Genomic DNA, 22,553 nt, shown 5'->3' with positions numbered 1-22,553 from the left:
AGATAAGTGAAAATAGCTTTGGTCGCTGATTCCTCATCTGACGATCCAAAATCGAAACATAGCGAGTTTGGGGCGTAAAGGCACTTTGACGTGCCTCATAACGTATTTTCAAGTGTACTTCAAAACGCTCACGTCAGACACTCAGTGCGTCTGGGCCTTTAACGTCTAAATCGCTGCATTCAAGTCTCCCTCGATTTAGACAATTTTAAGCTGAAAACAAAGGGGAAAAAAGGTTATTCACGCTCAGGCATAATTGTCTGATATTTATATCTGTAATATTTAATCTAACTGATCACAATATAGCCTATCATGTGTCACGAGGTACAAAGAGTCTGCAAGTCTCTATTCCAACCAAAAAAACAACTGGTTGTGTTGTTTTTCCATTGCATGTTTGAGTCCTCCTCCCCGAATCCCCTGAAGTCAGTGTGGAGTTCAGCTTACTCCCAGTACTGTTTGGTTTCGTTTCTCGTGAAACAGGCACATACTGTAGTTAATAACGCTAGACACAGACACCAAAGCAGCACAACTGTTGCGCTTCATCTTGAGCACATCAAGGTAAGTTTGTCCAACTTAAACAACAATTATTGAATAGTAGTATTATGAATTGTAATGATTATATTTGGAATATTTTGATATGTGTTTATTTCACTTTTTTTGTTTTAGATGGAGGCGATTTTCAACCTACTTGAGAAGCACAGACTCCAGTCTTACTACAACAAGTTTCTCCAGTTAGGAGTGAAAGATGAAAGAGATTTCATTGATGGTGTAACAGATGAGGACTTAAACAACCTTGGTAAGGTTACTGAATGTTAACGATTTGTGAATGCATTTCCTGTTTTCCATGTAGCTTCCATGAAAAATATTTCATGTAAGAATAGAATCATATTCAGGTCTATATTTTTGTTACATGATACCACTTTGAATAATCCTGAGTAGCCACCACTGATTTTCACATTACATTAGTTGTTCTGTCTTCTCTGGTGTGAATAACATGACTTGGGTCTAGTGGCCTAATAACATGACCTTTCAACAAATGTTTTCATCATGAATTTCTTAGTTAGAATCAGTAATGATTTATATAATAATCCAAATAGAAAACACAAATCTTGAGTTAAATTTCCACAGTATGAACTCATTAAAGTTTAATATAAGTTTATTGCCGTTTTAAAATTTGAAATTCAGATAAACCAACATATTTCCAAACAGGACTCAGTCAAGTGGAAAAAAATCGCTTTTCTCAAATGAAAATCACCATCGGAAGACTCAGAGCTCCAGGACACCCAGCTGCAATGGCTGTGCAAAAGTCAACACAGTCATTCTCTCTGCAGTACACGTACCCCAAATGTCCTGAACCGAAACACATCAAAGGTAAGAAGTTCATATAATTTATACCCTTTTTTGATCATTAAGTTTTTGACAAAGCAGATAAAAAATGTTGGTCGTGAAATACCTTGGAAAGGTACCTCTTGTTGCTGCCGACTTCTAAGCAAGGAAATGCCTGAAATACACCTACTGCCTTTATACAAAAATAAATAACATGAAGCAGGTTGGGTTGAAGACTGAATGTAGGTCAAGTCAAGCACTAAAAGCACACACCAGGGACACCATGAGGTCAGGTCAGGAGTGACAGAGCCAATAGATGACACTCAAATACCTTTGTACTTCTGTTGATTTGAACTTGTAGATATGGATCCAGCACAAAACACAGTTGAAGATCTGATGTTGAGGATCTGTCACCTTGAAAGTATTGGTGCGTCCAAAGGTGTCTGTCTCTACACAGTGGATGGGATGCCCTTGACTGATGATCCCTTCTTCAACACATGTAAGCTCACTCAGTGCCAGGGGTTTAAAATAAATAATGACAGGGCATTTTTTAGTGTAATGTTCAGTGAAGGAATATCAGGCCTTTATACAAATGATAAAACATTTGAAGTGTAAGAAAAGTATGCCTTCAAGTATGCATAATGAAAGTTATACAAGTAACAATATAGGAAATTAATGTGAATTACATGTAGATGCAGCTGATCATCTGCCTTCATCTGTTTTAAAAGAGTACATGAATGTTGTTATTTAATAGAACCTTTGTATATAACCTTTGTGATGCAGTTTGGTCAGAATATGGCAAAAGGGATTCATGTAAGGGGAAGTGCAGAGAGGAAGTCAACAGCCTCATAAACCACCACAATGCACTAGTTTGTTTGTTCACTTGCCTCTTGCTGCCTTTTAACTGTAGTAGTGCAGGAACCCTGGAGGGACAACCTCAGGTGGAAAATGAGCTCCTGTCGTGTTCCTGCAGCTTTGGTATTGCTGTTCAAAGCCAAATGCAACAGGACATCATTTTATTGACACATTGAATTAAAGGGACTTTACTGGCATTAGTGGTAAAAGAAGAGCAGATAGTCCAAAGGCAAACAAATCCAACAGAACCATTTCTTCCATCTTCCTCATGTCCTCATGTTGGGAATGTTTCTTTTAAATAAACACAAACCATGATAAACCATGATGGGAAGTGGTAATTTAATCCCCAACACCTAAAACAAATCATTTTAACAGCACTACCTGTTTTTTTTCATTATACTGTATATATTAGGCCTACCAAACAACACACACAACACAAATCTGCCCTGTGACTTCAATAGAATCTCAACAACCTTACAGCAGCTATTATTGTTGGAATTTTTTTTTCCTGTGACACAACAAAATATGTAAAGTGGTTGTTTTGATTTTGTTTTTTTGTCTGCAGGGTCCTTACAGGACAGACATATTAAGAGTGGAGATGTAATCTATGCCATATTTACACCAAAGGAGAACCTGATTACAGCTCCTCAAAATGCAACAAGACTTGTTGGACGGGTTACTGAAACCTACAGTGCGGATACAGTGCGGTGTCATGTCATGTTCAAGGTACTGTAATCTAATTCAGTGGTTCTCAAACTTTTTCATGTCAAGGACCCCTAAACTGACACTAATAAGACCATGGAGCCCATTTGATAAGACTTTGTCCTAGGTTCCCCCATCTGATATGATTTTTGCTTTTAGATGTTTTATTACATTCATACCCCACATTGAGAACCACTGATCTAATTCGTCTTCTTTCTCAACACAGCAGCACAGGAGTTTTCTGGTTAATATAGTTATCGGTTTACGTTAGAGTTTATGTTATGGCCATTGTGTGTAAATATTTCTAACTTCTCATAAGCAAAATATTTTTTATCTGAATCTTTCTAAATACTACAGCATCCAACCAACCAGACATGGGAATCAGAGCTTTTACAAATTCAAAAGGCTTTGTCATTGATTTATAGTTCATTTCTCCCGCTGATATCAGCAGCACCTCTCTAGATGGATGCTGCACTCTAACAACTTTACTAATAACTAATAACTTTACTCTCTCCTATATTCGATATTTGATACAGGGAGACTTCGAGGTGAAGGTGAACTTGACAACTGACACAATAGCTAATTTGAAGAACAAGCTTGCAAATGAAAGTGGAATCTCAGCACATGTTCTTCATTACAAGTAATTCAGAATCATTGTAATCCATGTATAGTATGGCTTTTGACACCAATCATCAACAGTAACATCTTATTCTATTTGTTCATGTGCTTATTAATTATATTTTCAGAGGTGGAGATAGCAGTGGCAACACATTGGAAAGTTGTGGAATCTCAGAGGAGTCAACAGTTCACTTCTCACTGTCCACATTTGCTGAGGAGATTCCAAACACCAACGAATTCTTCAGTAATGATGTTGTGCCCTCCGTGCAACAAACTCCCAAAGGAATCAGTGTCTTCTTGTCGTCACTTTATGTCATCGTAAGCAGGGTTTCATGTTTATTTTTTCATTATTATGTTACCCCTCACTTATTTATCTAATATTTGGTCAAAGCAGATGGCCGCCCACCAAGAGCCGGGGTCTGCTTGAGGTTTCTACCCGTTAAAGGGGAGTTTTTCCTTACCGCTGTCGCCAAGTGCTTGCTCATGGGGGAACTGTTGGGTCTCTGTAAATTAAAGAGTACGGTCTTGACCTGCTCTATGTGAAAAGTGCCTTGAGATGACTTCTGTTGTGATATGGCGCTATATAAATAAAGATTGATTGATTGATTGATTGATAAATATAAATATATATGATTTCTTCTGGATTAGCCAGTTTTTTTAATTGCTTACCCTTTTATCGCCCTAAAGGAATATTCCAGAATTTTGGTGAATATATAATTGTTTTAATTACTGGCAGTTAGAAAGAAGGATCAATTTAATTCTTTTTGCGAAGACGGGGGAGCTAGCTTCTGTTGAAGGTGCCTTCCAACCACTCCAAAGTATCCATTGTGTACCTTGTGTAACAAGGTACAACATATACAAACATGTATAGAAATAGAAAACTTAATAATAGAAAGCTATTTACAACATCTCAGAGGTCCTTTCTGTCAGGAGCTGTTAAAAATAATCATGTCACAACTGTACTTTAGATAAATTTTGGACTTTGATTCTATTTTTCTCCTCTAGAAACAAAAACCTTCGGGGCTTTCGTACACAAATTTGATTGGCTACATACGAAAACTAAGCGGATGTAACCCTCTGGCCCAAAGTTTGCATCAGTTACTCTTGAAGAATGAATATCTATCCAGGACTCAAAAGGTAAATAAATGATAAAAAATGTTGTTATATTGACTTTATTACCTGTTGCATTGACTTTTTGGAAATTAGTGTTTTAAGGTACTATTTTACAAATGCATATAGATACATTTTACACTGCATTGTTTTTAAACTGAAGCAGCATGAATTTTGTTTCATCAGCAGCCTTGAAAGAATGTGATTTTTTTTCCTACAGTAACTTTTTTTTCTTTTCCTGTAGATTGCAGTGGTTGAAGGCTTGTACACACTCTTTAGAGAGCTTTTGCCAAAGCTTGGATCAAAACGAGGGGAAAAGATCATTGAGGACCTTGATGTCTTTGAGAATTCCACATACTGCTGGGCATATCTCATGGCAGAGGCAAAGGTATTTCCAAATTTGTTTTGAGGCAGAATCTAAATTCACATGGGTGTCCAGGGTATTTGATTTACCTTAACAAGATAATAACTGCCTTCCTCTAATGATTCATGTATTTAAGCCTCACTGCAACCTGGATGGTATGGTTAGGATAAATCTTAATAAAGTTAATCATATCACTTTATAATGTACTTACCTTCTATTTAACATACATTATAAATCCTTTTAGGTCTAATCATGGTGCTCTGTCAAGGTTTCTCAGCTGCAAAGTTTCAATGAAGTTGCTTAAATTTGGCTACATAAGGTTAAGAAAACATTTCATCATGTTTCAGTATATTGTACTTCAGTTTATAATGTGTCCAAGAGGCTGCAAGCTTCATCACAATGGGTTATTCAAGCAAAGCACATACAGTATTAACACTCATATATATACCCATCAATCCATTTTCTATAATTGTCTATATTTATTCTGGTCAGGGTCCTTCATTTGAACTTCATGAATACACAGTACATTTATTAAATTACATTTTCTCTTTTAGATAAGATCATTTTCCCTTTAGACACAATATACTTGATAAACTATCCTCAGCCCTCTTTGCTGCAACGTTCCAACACCTGAACTCAGATAAATGTAGTGGAGTTAAAAGTACAATATTTCTCTATAAAGTGGAGTGGAGGTATGAAAGTGGTATAAAATGGAAATAATTACCAAATGCACGTAACTCAGTTTTGTACTAAAGCACTGTACTTGAGTAAATATACTTACTTACTTTCCGCCATTAAAATATATTACAATCAGACTCTTTCCATCAATACAATGGATAGAAGGGATGCATTGTCTTCACATAGCCTATGAGAGCTGTAGACTTGAGATTTGGGCTAAAATGGCTAAAATAAGAACTTTACACTTTATTTAAATATGATCACTGAAGACTTTACATGAGACATGAAAGTAAAAAGTCATCAGTTTTGATCTTGTCAGAATACGCATTTTGCAGGGCCACCTTGTTGTGAGAAGGTCAGCTTAGAACAGGTGCACTGTTGTGTCTGGATGAAGTCCCATCGGCATCAAACATGTTTGATATCAAGTTCTCATTTCATATATTTAGTCCTTACTTCTATTAAACAAATATTAAGAACATATAATTTGCTTATTTCAAGTTAAACCATTTGATTCAGTGTTAATATCATAATATTGATTGAGGTCAGCTTACATTAATCATTTTTTTAATAGTTTTATGGATTATTTCTGTAAGGCAGAGCCTTTAAAATGGCATTGAGTTTAGTTGTTGTCATGGATGTTGTCATCTAGAAACTGTATGATGCCAGCCCTTTATATTACCCGTCTTTTTAAGGGCTTTTTCAGAATTGCACTGGTGACAAAATATCTTCAAATAACCAGTTACAATTAAATAAGAGCCATCAGTGTTCAATTACAAATGGTCACAGACATAACACATATAATTTCAAAATGCACCTTCATCTTTACTACAGAGATTCAATACTGTTGGAAATTTTACGATTACTATGTGTTAGGGAAGAAGAGGCAAGAAGCAGTATTCCTGAACGTAAAATATCATTATGACCTGTAGTACTGTTACGAGTTATGACGACGACAAATCACACACTTCCAGCAGAGTGTTACTGAATAGTGTCCCTTGTATTACTCCCTTCTATTATTTTTGACAGAAAGAGAGCGCAGAACATGAGGACTATGCACCAGTTTCTCTGATGTCTGAAGACAACAAGCGTTTCTGTGAACCAGTCACTGTACCTGGAGTTCCAGGTACCCTAGAAAGAGCGTATGTGCTGCAGAAAATCAAAGGTAAAAATAATCTTTAAAAATATGTAATGGATCAAAAGTATATTAGCAAACTTGCTAACATGTACACATTTTGCAAACCATGTACAGAATGATTTTCTATTTATGGGAAGATTGTTGTGAAATTTTGCTTAAACGTGGGTGGAAACAACACAACCTCACCCCATCAAAGCAATTCCTGTGATTGAAACAGCATTTGAAGGATCGCCTGGAGGTCTACCACCAAAATGTTAACTAGTTGTTTCCTGAAGTGTATGTCAGAGTGTTTAATACTGAAAAAATATTAATATTATTCATGAGTGTAAAGGTCTACAGCCAAGGTTGGACTCAATGATCACATCTCATCTCAATTCTAAATATTTTTCTTCCCACATCTGTAATTTGTCAGGAAGTAATTAGATGTGTTATTATGGACATTATGTTTTAACTTTTTTTCTAAATCTTTGTAAAGATGAAGAGAAGATTCCAAACTGTACTGAAGAGGTTTTGCGAGAAACGTCACTCAAGAGAGCCACTGACATTGAGAAGATTTTGCTCAGTGTTCATCCTTCAGTCAGAACATACCATCTTTGGATTTATCATGCCATCGTGACTGGTCAGAAGTATGTATAAAATTTCTTATTCATAAATTATGTTAAAATTAGTTATAATAACGTAACATACCTTTGTATACAAAGCTTTGTCGTGGATTTCTATGTACTATATGGTGCACATACAGTATTTTATGATTACATCAGTGACCAATGTTACAATATTAACATGTTTGCTAATGGTGAATATAGTAACTGGTTATCCAAAGTGATCCGTCTCATTTTTTGCAATTGATTCTTAGTGTGGGCAGTGTGGTATGCTGTACTACTTTACAAACTGAACAAAACATGTTTAATAGAGATTTATGAGTAATGAGATAAGAAACCTGTTTTGCTCACGTTTTCTTGAGATGACCCAGTTCTCAAAGCATTTAAAACACAGTAATCTATCTAACAATTTGTGTAATTCAATTACAGCTTTCACATAAATACTGAGAAGACTTTTGGAAGCATGGCAGAGGAACTGGAAGCTTTCCCTCTACTCAGTGTGACTCCACCACTGCGTTTGAAGGAGCTAGGATTAGACGACGCGTGTCTTGTTTTCTTGAGCGCAGGTACTGCATATATCAGAAAGCTGTTCCTAGTAAAATGAATACACAGCATTTTATGTTAGTGATACTAGGAGCAAAATAATAGAACATATAATTTCATAATTATACATGATACAAGGATAACAGGATCTTAGCCTACATGTAGGGTAACAGTATAGGACACGCAGTGCAGTATGGGCTACACATGACCTAACTCCTTCATAAGATAATAAGCATCCAGAGGATGAGGAAAGAGACATAGGCTCCATGTTTTCCCACAGATGTGCTCCTGTGCATAATTTAATGGGAGGCAATCTTCACTTAATTGCCTGTGGCGCAAGCCAGTGTCTACATATACCTGGTGGTCCATTAAGTCCCAGAGAGCAACATGTTAATTGGGGATGCATGCTTTGTTGTTCACATCTACTTTGGGAGCGAAATGAAATGCAACATGCTTGTTTGTTAAACTCCACACATAAACTCTACAAACCACACATAGATAATCAAATATATTACACACCAGGGCCTTATTTTTTACAGTTTTGGAGTTGGAGTCTGGGTACTGCATATGATATTTTAATTGAAATTTGAAAATCATGCTGCTACACTATTTGCGATTGCAGTCAATACATCAGCACAAGGTTCATCACAATACAGCTGACAGTGTGTCAAAATTACAGGAAATGTCAGAGATTCACATTCAAATATAAAGCATATGAATTTCCTACAATGACATTCAGTTTGAACCAGGCACCTTAGATGTCGACATGTGAAGAGGCGTCTCATGGAGAAAGAGATAGAAATGATTTACAGTATATAGACAATTTTCTATGTTAAAATCAAGAGACCACAAGAGATTCTGGAGTGTGATTTCCAAACTCTGGTGTTTAGAATGAATTCAAAGAATAGCCCCTTTAGCCACAATCAGGAAATTTTATTCCTGCATGGTTATCAGACTAAATCATGTCACATTCACAGCTGTTCATAGTTGCAACTTCATAGGAGCTAATTTTTTCATTTGTGCTCTATGTCTGTCATGATTACTATATTACTGTAGTTCCATTGGCCGTTTTTTCAATTATTTTATTATATTTAGGGACACACTTCTTAGGGTGGATCATGTGCCTGTGTATTTGTGGCCAAATGTCTTTTTGTATGTGGTTCCTTGTCTCATCTGATTCCAGCTATGCTTGTATAGTTAGATTATTTTGACAAACTATGGTGAGTGGGAATCTTTGTCCCAGGCTTGGGGGGAAAAATTCCACTCTTGGCCACATATGTGAAACCTATTATCCCTTACATATAAGAGACATGTTGTTTTGTCGTTTGCAGACAACCTTGGTGTTTATCTAGGAAAAAATAAGGCATCACCTGCAATAATTGTGGTGCATGATTGTCTGGCTGGTAAAGTCAAAGATGTGGATGTGGATGTACTGGCAGCACAGTAAGTATCTCAATTTTTTTTGTAGTACACATAAAATCCACATATAATCACTTTAAAAATTTTTATTGGCATTTGTAGTTTAAAACCCACAACTATGATATTGTGAAAGTACATTCATTCAAAGTGGATGAATTTCTCCTTTTTCCTGAGTAAAAGTGACGACTAAACTATAAAGTAAATATCTTGATTATAAAAATGTGACTTTTACATTAAGAATGTGTGGACACATATTGCAATAATGTGCAGTATGACTCCATGGTATGAAGATTAACAGTCACCAGAATGTCTAATCTTATTTGCTTTTACATACATATCTTAATATCACACATCTATCTTACCACTTAACAAAACATGAAATTTTCCACCTTTCGTGCAGAACTGGTGACCATAGGGATGACCAATCCTTTCTCACAACCAGGACTCCAAAAGAAGCTATTCTGGTATTGTAGATCATTTACTACTTCAATTATTTTAATGGAGACAGGGGTAGGGGGACTGTTAGATTTCCTCATTCTAGATCTGTTTAGACCTGCTATACCTTATTTTACATTATATTTCAAAAAGGATGGAAATTGCATTATTTTGAATTTATTTTTGAATTTAGAAAAACATAGAAAAACAAACAACCCAAACTAACTGTGTTAAATCAGAAAGTTAATTTGAACAGATATTGAAGACAGACCTTGTCAACAGCTTAAAGAACAATTAAATGCAACATTTTTGTCCCACAGTCTATGAGTTCAGTCCCCTCGGTAAAAAGTCTTTTTTTTTTTTTTACCACAGATCCACACAAAATAAATCAAACCAGTAAATCAAAGTTGAAAAGTCAGCATTTATAATCCATGGATGTATAATAATAGGATACGATGCTGCCACTCAGCCTTGCTGCCAATTTTTCCCAGTGGCCACTTGCGGAATTGCACTTTTACGTGTTAACCCTTGAATTAGCTTCTTCTGTTGATATATTATGTAGGCATGTAAACTCAAGAGGGGCATATACATGTGATTCCTTTATCTGACCATTATGTGTACAGATCTTTAGACCTCAGGTGAGACAGATGGTCCGTGGGTGGAAACTGGTCTCTTTAATTGATGATTAACAACAACGAAAAAAAAGGCAAAAAGCCATTGGTGTCTGTGGACCCAGTGCATAGCCTCTGCAGTTCAATATGGTGCACAAGGGGAAAAACACGTGAAACACATTTCAAATGTCTATACCAATAGTGCTAACATTATTTTATAGCAATTATAAATTAATCCAGAGACTCTACAAGCTCTTTTAGGCATATAAACAACTATATAGCATGGGCAGTATAGTGACACAATGATAATGTGATCAAACCTTTAGTCAAGCACAGGCACATTTGGGACTTTTTCTATCTTGTGCAACAAAATTACAAAACAAGTGTTCAGTCAAGATCCCCATGAAGTATATGCTTCAACTTAAGTTTTGTTTTAGGGTGTGAAAAACAATGCATATCAGTGATTTCTAACCTTTGATTTAATTAGGTGCTCATCGATACGAGCTCATCCATGGCTGAGAAATGCTATGGAAGTGTGGAAATAAAGAGAATCCATGCTGTAAAAGAGCTTTTTGACAACTTTGCAACACGGAGCATGGCTTATGATTTTCATCATGTCATTGGACTTGTGAAGTTTGACTCTACAGTGACAACACTCCACACATTTACAGAAACGCTTGAAAAGTTCAAGGTAAATACATCACATATCTTTAAAGCATATCTTATAAACATGAAGTATATCAAACCATGTATTTGTTCAATTCTGCACTTTACATCTTAGTCTTAAATACCAATTGAGGGTTAGGATGTGGTCTTTCTTTCTGTGTGGAATATAACATGGGATCTTGAGCCATGGTACAATAGTCTCTTAAATAGACACAGCTGTTATTTTTCACTTTTCTAGGAACATGTGCACACTCTTAAGGCAACTGGACAGACAAGGCTGTATGATGCACTACAGCATGGTATGCTGGAGTTGGACAAAGTAAAGAAGAAGTTTCCAGACTGTAGACTTCGCATTCTGTGTCTCACAGATGGAAATGATTATGGGTAAATATCCTTCTCTATGCTAGTATACTATCTATAGATACGTGACTATAATAGTCTGGTGACTAAAATCATTCACTCTAAATATTAATCAGATTTTCAAATGTATGTGTGATTTATAAATGTACACTTCATGTTTTTCCCCAATGAGCAGGCCAGCACCTTGTATGGTGAATGTGTCTGTGTTTGTGTGTGTGTGCGCGTGCGTGCATGCGTGCCTGCATGTGTTTAGGGAGGAGTGGGTATGGTGGCAAAACGCAACAACATTTCAGAAAACATGAAATTTCACAAAATGGGAGAGGTACAGACAGTAATTCTTGGTTGTAGATGAACCCAGGTCAATCCAGAGCTCAATCAAGATTGGTCAATGATACTATATGAATGTGTTGACTGGTCATGAATGTATAATGGGATACTGGAAGACAGCATTTCTAGACGGGGGTTTATCATACGCTTATTCACTGATCATATAAGTTTTGGTCAGTCATGATCTCTCTTTATTCTGCCAGATGTTTTGACATGGGTTAAATAACTGCCTCTATACTGTATAACTGCTGTCTGTTGTTCATCTGTGAAAAACACAGAGGAAGATTATTTAGTTTGTTATCATCATGCAACATTGCTCTTTAATATAAAGCATACAAATGTAAATCACATGTTTATTATTATCTGGTGTTTTTTGAGAACATATCTGAATATTTGTGCATAGATCCTCAAACAAGGCAGCTACAGTTGCAGTCAACCTGATAAAATCTGACATCATAGTGGATTCCATTCTTCTGGGAGAAGTGGGGAACAATATTCTGCATGGAATCAGCAATGCAACAGGTACAGGATGAAATAAAATAGTTTCTTTTCTTTTATTTTGAGTTTTTAATTTGAACCAACCCCTGAAAAGGTTTGTAAAACATTTTTCTTTAAGGCAGATTTAAGTAGATCTTGTAGTGAAACAGTCTTTTTTTTTGCAACCAATGCAACCAATAATGCTTTGAAAACCAACTAATGGAATGGGGATTTTCCAAAGAGATTCCTGTATGCAGGACTGATGTTGCCCACAGATGGCATGTGTCAATCAATAAGTGCTGCAAAAGGGTTCAAAAGTTAATCTCATGCTGTACCTGATAGCACCTCTTAGCTGTAAAAATGTCAAGATAACAGTTTGGTGGTAAATTAACTCCTCTTTTTTGAATCTGCATTGCTTTCAGGGGGTTGCTGTTTTAAACCAATGACAAGCAAAGATGGTCTCAAGCTTTTTGAGATTGAGACTGTTCTTTCTTTGGAGATGAGGAAACCAAAAAACAAAGCTGACCCCTCCTCCATCACTAAGGTTACACTGATTACTGTCTACAATTCTGTTTAAAGTGCTCTGAAAATGAGACTACATCACAGAAGTTTAAAACAGACATCATTTGCATATTATGATGATATGCTGGTTTATTTCCCCTTGTTATTTTTCAGAGTTTTTTATCTGGGTTCTTTGCCAGTCATGGATATGATGAATTCCCTGAGGCTGCCTTACCAAGCCAGATAAACAGCAAAGTGACAGTGACACACTGGTAAGTGACAGAATAAGCTTCTTCCATGGCTATTTGGAATATGCTGCATCTGCTGAAGATTAATTTATTGGACCATAATTATGCTTTCAAATTATTTGTCAAGCACCAAGGATGAGAGGACAAAGGTCAAGCAGAGAGGTTGTGTGTTATTTAGTTTTATTGTTTCAAGAGATCACACATTTTACTTTCAGCTGTGTCTGTCTCTTAGTAAAGTTAACTGAAAAAGATTTGGCTATAACTTGACAAAGATTAGCTAAAGGATCAGATTTTGGTGGAGATCAGGCAGTTCCAGCATTACACAATATTGCTTAATAGCAATGATCCTAATGCAGCATTCAGGTGCAAGAGTTTGACTTTAGGAATTAACAAGTTGGTTTTTAACAGCATTGCATCAATGTGCTATTTTGTAGGAAGATCAAACATGGAAAACAAGCATATAAAAATATATTTATAAAATATTTAATATTTTTTTCTGATGCATGTCAAGATGATTTAGTGTCTTGTCAACATTTACACACCCTCTGACACTAAAAAAAACAGAAACACACACAAAAAATCTATAAAAAAAAAAAAACACATCAATGAGCCACACTGTTGCACTGGGTGACTTGTTCCTTCATTACCATCAACACATAGACTGTAGTTTATTTTGACTCAATCCCAAATCCTGTTTCTCCTGTTTGAGAAAAGATTGCTAATAACTACAGTTACCAGTTGTTTCAGGAAATGACCAAGTACTTTTTAAAGATGAAATGAAATATTTTGAGCCGTTTCTAAGATTTACATGTCAGTATGAATTTAGGGTTGAGTACTAGAGACACTGTAGGAAACTCAGAAATTATTGAGGGATGGACTAACACATTTGTAGTTTTGTAGTTTTGGGAATTTGCTGACGATAATCATAAGACTAAGGCCCTTTTCACACCTGAAAGTGCAAACCAAGGTCTGAACCAAGGTTCATGTTTTTGTATTGATTTGATCCAATTAGTTTTGGTTTCATATTGCAATTATGCAAGTGTACTAAAGAACTTAACCTGTCATCATCATCTACGTGGGCTGTGTCATCAACACAGCAGGTAGACTTCTATCGCTGTTTGAATTAATGGAGAAAAATGAATGAACAGATTCATTTTGTTGCCACTATAATAATATTATTATGGTGTTACTTTATCTTCAGGTGGCATTGCTCTCCTCTCTCTCTCATCCTCTGAAAATATCTGGAAAATGTTCGGCTGTTTGGTCTGGACTGCGATCCAGGGGAGGTTTCACGATTGTAATTTTGGTTCAGATCAAACTGAAAAGCCCAAAAGTCCCTAAGGCTCTAAAGGCATGCTAGTTGCTCTACTACCTCTACTAGAGGCTGTATTTAGGTGCAAAGGTGCTTTAAGCTAAATGCATGTTAACATGCTCACAAATAACAGTGCTAACATACAGTTGTTTAGCAGGCATAATGTTTACAATGTCAGCATTTTAGTTTTTCGTGTCAGCATGCTAGCATTTTGTAATTAACACTAAACACAAACTACAGCTGGGACTAATAGGAATGTCATTAGTTTGCAGGTATTTGGTTGTTAAACCAAAGTATTGGACAAATTAAAATTTTGACCTGATAATGGTGCTACATGAAAAGGGATCACCAAAGTTGTTACAATTCATCCTGAGGAGAACATAACTGCTTGTACCAAATTTAATGGTGATCCATCATACAGTTGTTGAGACCTTTCACTAAAAACCAAAAATGCCAACTTCATGGTGGCACTAGAGGAAAAGTCAGGGCATCACCAATCATCAGGGTTAATCTCTGGGAACCATGTTTGTGCAAAGTTTCACCATGGCCTTAACAAGTGTCCTGAATATACTAAATAAGTACATTGTAGGCTACTTAGAAGTCTATGATATAAAGTATTACAATTTGTATACATTTTCAAAGCACTAATCTTTCAAACTAGTGCACTGAAAAAGAGGATTCTGGAGGCCAAAGATGGGCGTTTCATGGAGAAGGACAAACGTATCCTGGAGGAGCTGAAGAGCCTGCATTGTCACCCACATCCCTTCTTTACTGTCTTTCCATCAGAATCCGACCTCAGTAAGTGACATGTTCTCTAATGACTTTTTTTCTCTTAATTTCAAATGTGATTTTTTATTCTAAATACATACAATAAAGAGCACATGTAAGAGTACAGACTCAAGGTCAAGGTCACTTTTATTGACTCCCTCAGGAGAAATTCATCTCAGTTAAAGGGAATTGCTGCAACAACATCATCACAATAAAAAACAAAAGAAAAAACTTATGATTATCTTATTTTAAACCTTTCAGCATTCTGGAGGATTCTCATGGAGGGCCCTCCTGACACGCCTTATGAGAAAGGAGTGTTTGAGCTGTTCTGCCAGTTTGGTCCTAACTACCCAGTGAAGCCTCCACTTGTTCGCTTCGTCACACGTGTATCCTGCCAAATAAATGAACAGTTGCACACATTGGACCTCAATCATGAAACATACCAAGGAACAGGTTTACTCTTGACTTGAGAATGCACACAAATTAAGAACTTTTTTGGAATTGTTCTCTATTTTCTTATTTACAAAATGTTTGTGGGTTAACACAAAATGAAAATATGTACTATTTTTACATACATGGCAAGTAATATGTCCAGACTTTTGGCATACTGATTCATCACAATTTTCACAAGTAAGAACGAATCAGAAGTCTGTGCATGTTTCACGAATCAGATGTAAAGAAGAGCGAGTTTAAGATATAAAAAAAAGATAAAACATGTGTGAATGGGGCCCATTGAGAGCGATTCCATACAAGTGTTTCCAAAAGGAGCTTTAACAAAGTAATTTAACAATTTCAGTAACTGTAAACAATGTTTGAGCTTTCATTCATCATTTTCTTAATATGAATAAAGATGTACCACTGCAACATTAACAGTGTGGGGCGCATCTGCCACAACATCTTTGACCGCAACTACAATGCCCAAATCACCATGAGAGATATCTTCGATGCTGTGTATGGACTGCTCATCATCCCTGAGCCGGAAGATCCATTGGATAGGTAAGATTAAAGTACCTACACACTCACAGTCGGCCATAGTCCACCCATACACCAACGTTTTCAGTTATTTAGGCTGATTAGGCTTCATCTCAAGACTGTGTGTCTATGTACAGACCATGCTTGATAAATTAACCATTTTGAGGAGCCGCTGCACCTGCTGCATCACTGTTTTAAGCCACATCACACATTTGTTTAATGGATATTTTATTTAACACCTAGTCAGACCATGAGGTCTGTCCGCAACAAAGGGACTGAATATTAATACAATTTACCATGTCTATGATTTATTTTTCTTAAAAGCCTAATTGCAAAAGACACACATGATTATGATAAACCATGCATTTCCAAGAGGAGAGAAATTCAGGCCTCTACTTTATGGCCATAAACTGGCAGAAACAGATGACAATGCTTGGACAATGTATGTTAACATAATGTCACATTTGCAATAGCCCACACCACCACACCAGTGTAAGGATTATTCTGACTTCTCTTCGCTGTTATCAAGAGAGCCTCTGGATAGGGCACACTGTAATACTGTACAGATACCATATGGAGAAAGTTTATATTTACTTTGTAACATATATTGCATATTTTGTATCATATTAATATCAAGCATATCAAGCTGGATAAATTCACAAGGTTCATACATTGCTGATGACAGAGAAATATAGGCATTTTGGTAATGACCAGCATGTATGTACAGTATAAATCTGAATTCTTATATAGTCACACTGTATGAATTTGTGCAAACAACTTATTAACTTGTGCTTAGGTGAATGAAGCATTCAAATCAAATATGTGGGTTTTTTTGGTAGCATTTTGGCCGAGGAATTCATGACCAACCGTGAGACATATGACCAAGAAGCCAAAAAACACACGGAGGAAACTGCCGGGCAATCACTGGATGATATGGAGAAGGTAAATGAACTGTTGTGTTTTTAGGTAAGGAAAAAACAGCAGGAAGCTGACAGAACATAAAAACATGAACATCTGTCAGTAGGGTTGGGGTTCAATAGAATTTTTATCAAATCCAAATCCAGTATCAAATCCGTTTATAAAATCTGAATCTTTGGTGAATCAAATGAGGTTTATAGCTTTCAATATTAGCAACTAAAGTTTTAGATACCTAAAACTCAGAGATTAAATTAAGAACTCAAGTCACCTTTTGTTTTTCACTCAGTCAATCTTTGGCTGAGTACAGACACCAGCTTGCATACAGCACATTAACAAGACAATGAGAATAGCTGTGTAATGTGCAGTATTTGGTGCCTATGGGTGGAGCTTTCCAGAGTCTGATAAAATAACTTTTTTTTTTTAACAGGAAGCCTGTGTTACAAACTGAGGTTGTGGTGTTTCAAAGATGTGGGCATTTAGGATGAAGAAGGGGTCTAAAGAAAGATGCTATTGAGTTGCATAATTGATACCAACTATCTCATAATTAATAACTATTTTGTAATGATCACAAACTAAGTCATAATGATAAGAAATTAAACATTAAAATAATAATGAAGGAAGTTGTTGTCAGCATATTAGGTACACCTAATTTATACTAATGCAGTTTAATACAAATGAGTCTGTATTGTAATCCAGATTGAATGCAGGTGGAGCATTTTAAACACTTCCTGCTGCACCACTAAGCTGAAAACTTGATGGATAAGGAACAGGGAGAGTGTGAGCCAGTCCTATAGATATGAATAGGCTAACCTAATTCACTGAGTACATTACTTGCAAATGTATGTGTATATTTTCAAAGAGGTTATAGAGCCACATCAGTTGTATTATTAGTGTTCATAAAAGGTTACAATACAACATGCATATTACCTTTAACATAATGTATCACATTTCACTGTTTTTACTCTTTTACATTAATATGAGATGTTAATGATTACTGTCTTTGCTTCCAATTTGAAAGAAATTGGTGGAACCTGTGGAACAACCTGTGTTTGTACCTGAACATCTCCTCTGTCCACTCACCAAGAAGATATTTGTTGATCCCGTGAAAACAAAATATGGAACAGTGTATGAACGGAAGGCCATTGAAAAACACCTAAAAATGTAAGTACATTCATCATAATATTTATTACTGTAGATAAATAAAACTGAGTAGTAACAGAGTAGAGAGCACATATTGTACTATAAGTAAAAAATCTCATTTTATCAGATCACTGATGGGAGCAATGGGTGACAGGTGGTCTGTATGAAAAGATCCAGAGATTTTGATATTGCTTGGGGGTGGGGACCTGTGACATGGTCATAAAAATGCTGTATACTGTATGTAACATGTCAAACTGAGATAAAAAAAAAAAAAAAAACAAAAAAAAAAACCGACAGCTCAAGCACCACTGTGAAATGTATTAGTGAGACGCAATATTCCTGTTAGAGGAGTGTGTAGGATTTAGTGGCATCTAGCGGTTAGGTTGAAGATTGCAACCAAGTAAATATCCCTCCCCTCACCCTATCCTGTAGGATGACTAGGATGACTCAAAAAATGCAAAAGGCCCTCTCTAGAGCCAGTGTTTGGTTTGTCCATTCTGGGCTACTGTAGAAACATGGCAGTGCAACATGGTGGCCTCCGTGGAAGAGGACCTGCTCCCTATGTAGATATAAAAGGATCAATCTAAGGAAACGAAAACACAATAATTCTTATTTTCAGGTGATTCTACATTAATTAAAACATACTTATGAATATTGTGCTCCATTTCTGCCAAGTCCGTTCCACTAGATGCCACTAATTCCAGAGTCACCTTCTCAGGATTTGTCAACACAGATGATAAGTGACTGAACATTCTTTTACAGATACAAATATGATCCACTGGCTGGCAAACAAAAGATGCTCAGAAGAACTGATCTGAAACCATACCCAGACATGAAGAAAATGGTGACAGATTATCGTCGTAGTCAAATTCAGGAAACCAGTGTGTAGCAGAAAGATGGAGCTACTATTACTATGCCAGTAAATACAATATGCCAATAGGAACAATGGAAATAAGTCAGCTATTGCATTAAGTGCAGATTCATGTCATTCATTAATCACATTGTCATAGTTATATTTGTTCATTTATAAATGTAAATGCATTCCTTTACTTATTTTGCTAATAGCCTATTACATACTTTGAGTAAATATACAAGAATGATACATTTGTGACAAACTCCTATTGTATGTCCCACACCTATTAGAAATATAGAAAATTAAACCCTCTACTTGTCCTTTAGATATCCTTCCTATAAAATGTCTAAAAGAAGTTTTTAATACAGTTGCCACACAGTTTTTTATTCTGCAAATTTTGAAGCGCTCTGCATCAACAGGTTCTGTTCCTAAATTTTTTAAAAGTGCTCTTGTTTAACCACTTTTTAAAAAGCCGTCTCTTAATTCCTCTGATCCTAACAATTTTAGGCCAATTTCTAGCAGATCAACTGCTAGCTTTTATTCATGAAAAAAATATCTTTTCAGAAATTTCATTCCAGTTTTAGAAAAAAACCATCGTATTGAAACTGCTCTTCTTAAGGTCATAAATGACTTATTGCTGTCAGCAGATGCTCGCCATCAATCCATTCTCTTTCTCCTGGATCTAGCCTTTGATACCAGTGACCATGATATCCTTTTGAACCTTCTTGAAACCTGGGTCCTCCAGTGGTTCAGGTCTTACATAAAAGACAAGTGTTTCTGAATTGGTATCACTGATTCCAGGTCTGCTGCAACAGGTTCACTTGGCCCCATCCTCTCTTCCATTTACATGCTCCCTTTAGGTCACCTTACATATAAACATAATATCAGTTTCCATTTCTGAGTATCCAGACGATACTCAGATCTATCTAAGCTGTAACCCTGCAAACAACTATCAGAACACGTCAACCTGCAAAACTGCCTTCATGACATCATCCATGAGTGGATGTCACAAAACTTCCTGCAGCTATATACTGATAAAACAGAAATACTGATCATAGGTCAAGATAGTGCAAATACCCAAATATCAAACAGTCTTGGTTCATTGTCCTATTCAGTGACTCAGCATTGCAGAAATCTCAAAACCTCAGCTTAGACAGTGATATTAAATCAGTTAATCCTGTTTCTGCATCTCAGAAACATTTCAAGGATTAGACCATTTCTTTCTGCCAAAAATCTGGAAACTGTCATCCATGTCTCCATTACCAATCAATTGGACTACTGTAATTCCTTGCTCTCTGGCATCAGTAAAAAACTTTGCCTCCAGCTCATCCAAAACTCTGCTGCCAGAATTTAAATGGGACAAGGAAACATGATCCTAGGCTTGCTCTTTGAATTGATTTCAAAATTTTATTGATTGCTTAAAACTTGAGGCCTCACCCCAAGTTTTATATCAGACTTCTTAATGCCCTATGTCCCTTCCTGCTCCCTGAGATCCTCGGCTGCGTCTTCTCTTGTTGTTCCAAGGTCCAGAGTCTGTTTTGTCTTTTAAATCACTTTTAAAACCCCACTTTTTAAAAATTGCTTTTCGGTGAATTCATTTATATTTTATGGCATTTTAGTTTTTTTTATTCTCTGTGTTTTATAATGTGTTCTGTTCTAATTGTAAAGCACTTTGTAACAGTGTTTTGAAAAGTGCTATATAAATAAAGTTTTTTATTATCATTATTATCATATATGAGTTTGAATATATATTGTAAAGATCTGTTTTAATTACTGAATTTAAACCAGTTGTTCTTCTTTACACCCACATCAGAAAAGGGATGCTCCACCACCAAAGGGTGCTGAATAGGAATATGCAATACAAAGACTAACACTTGAAAGTCACTTTTCTGATGATGATGTTTATTTTTACCATTTACTTTATGAGTTAAAAATGCTTATTCACAAATAAAAGCTGATGAAAAAAGTGAAGAACAGCTTGATTATGTTCAATTCACTTGTACTTAATAAAGACAAATTTTGGAGACTTGGTAGAATAAGGCTGTGTTCTTATTGTCCAGCAGTGTACTATGCAACTATGATAGCATGTCATATGTGACTCTCTCTCTCTCTCATACACATTCTTGTTCTCTCTGTCTCAGTCTATCTTTGTCTCCATCTTTCAAGTTTTTCACTCTATTTTCCCTTTTAAATTTAAAGGCATGAAACAAACAATTTCAGCTGCCATTATAGGCAGCTATATATATAACAAAGGGCCCCTTGGTAAACATACCTAAGAAGTGCATCTAATTTTCTCCAGTTTGATATAGTTAAAATGTGTTTGATGTTGGTGTAAAAGGACATTTTTTATATTTAGAGTTTCTATAGTGACATCGACCACAAGAGATGCATATAATAAATTTACTCACCAAATAAAATTGGCACCAAATTCAAATATCTCCAATCTATAGAGAAGGCAACCCCAGTTGAACATTGTTTGGGTAACCCAAGAACGGAAGCCTCTGGAACGGAGAAGCTAGAGGGAATTATTAATGGTATTAAACAATAATCCTCAATTAAAGGATGAACACCTATTTCTAATAAATCCAGTTTGACAAAGAGAAATAGATGGGAGACCTTAAACTCATGGCTAAAAATTTGGCTAACAACTTACAGTCCATATTCAATCATCTGATTGGTCAATGAGCTGTGCAGTCTAGGGGGTCTTGGGTTTGTTTGGGGTTTCTTGAGAGTGGGGAAGATGCCTGAGTAAAAGTTTTAGGAGGTACATGGGTTTCAAAGGATTCATTGCATATATCAATCAAAAGAGGTGCCAACATGTGAATAAACTTCATAGAATTCGATGGAGTCGGCATCATGTAGGAGCAACCTAACAGCAGTATTCAGTTCTGCAATGGTTGTTCCAATTTTTTAATCAATTATTGTTTGACTGACGGCATTTTAATTTAATTGAAAAAACATTACATTCTGAAATGCCTACATCCCAATCTGGGATGTATTAAGTGATGTAATTTTGATGAGATAATATCCGTCTTGACTGGTGTGCTAGCAATTTACTTGCCTGATGATTCAGTTCATAAAAAGGTAGTCCTACTTTGAGGAAGACATGAAAACAATACATTGTATTCAGTCTGTAGGGACAGGTGGTCTATAGAAATGTTAGGTTGTTGTAAAACACTGTAGATATTATCCATCTGTTATGACCTGGCTCTAATACCATGACAAAAGAAGGGAAATACACACAGTTGTACTGAAAAAGCAATCAATTATGTTTATTTTTAAAGAAATTGCAAGAAAATATATTAAATAGTCAGTCAGTAGATCAGTAGTGCTGGTGAGGGGATGTGTGAATGTGTAGTGTTGTATGGTGTAAAGATGAGTGTAGCATATGGCTCCTAACACTAGCCAGCCCTATAAATTCAGCAAGAATAGATTTAGTTGTGGTACTCCCCATTGTCTGTGTGTAAACACTTGCAAAAGACTGTACATGGTAGGTAATCATCAGCTGCATTAATGTAAGGTAGTATTGGTTTTAATGTTTCCACTGCATTTCGTTGTGTTTGTTAACAAGATTATCTCTGACTACGAGATGTGAACAGTATGCAGGTTCTACTGT

The 22,553-nt window shown here is 36.1% G+C and overlaps 1 protein-coding gene across 1 annotated transcript; it reads left to right on the top strand.

The window, feature by feature from the left end:
- Positions 1–318: 318 nt before the first annotated feature.
- On the top strand, positions 319–20,963 carry LOC137197987 (uncharacterized). Its single transcript, XM_067611552.1, has 25 exons — positions 319–555; positions 664–793; positions 1,207–1,368; positions 1,685–1,822; positions 2,744–2,904; positions 3,417–3,520; positions 3,627–3,816; positions 4,504–4,635; positions 4,853–4,996; positions 6,677–6,812; positions 7,261–7,411; positions 7,817–7,953; positions 9,262–9,373; positions 9,750–9,813; positions 10,883–11,086; positions 11,300–11,445; positions 12,152–12,270; positions 12,648–12,769; positions 12,901–12,998; positions 14,948–15,084; positions 15,316–15,440; positions 15,905–16,050; positions 16,866–16,968; positions 17,963–18,105; positions 18,847–20,963. Exons 1-25 carry the CDS (start codon positions 388–390, stop codon positions 18,971–18,973), a joined length of 3,399 nt encoding a protein of 1,132 aa, XP_067467653.1. The 5' UTR covers positions 319–387; the 3' UTR covers positions 18,974–20,963.
- Positions 20,964–22,553: the final 1,590 nt, after the last annotated feature.

Source organism: Thunnus thynnus, chromosome 15, assembly GCF_963924715.1.
Source record: "Thunnus thynnus chromosome 15, fThuThy2.1, whole genome shotgun sequence".
In the NCBI taxonomy this organism is placed as follows: Eukaryota; Metazoa; Chordata; class Actinopteri; order Scombriformes; family Scombridae; genus Thunnus; species Thunnus thynnus.
The sequence above is the reverse complement of the archived record's forward strand: the minus strand, read 5'-3'. Positions and strand labels throughout refer to the sequence as shown.

Coding starts and splice junctions, on each gene's coding strand:
- LOC137197987 (XM_067611552.1), top strand. CDS start 388: ATGTTTGAGTCCTCCTCCCCGAATCCCCTGAAGTCAGTGTGGAGTTCA. Junction 794..1,206: donor TGAGGACTTAAACAACCTTG/GTAAGGTTACTG, acceptor ATTTCCAAACAG/GACTCAGTCAAGTGGAAAAA. Junction 15,441..15,904: donor TTGTTCGCTTCGTCACACGT/GTATCCTGCCAA, acceptor ATATGAATAAAG/ATGTACCACTGCAACATTAA.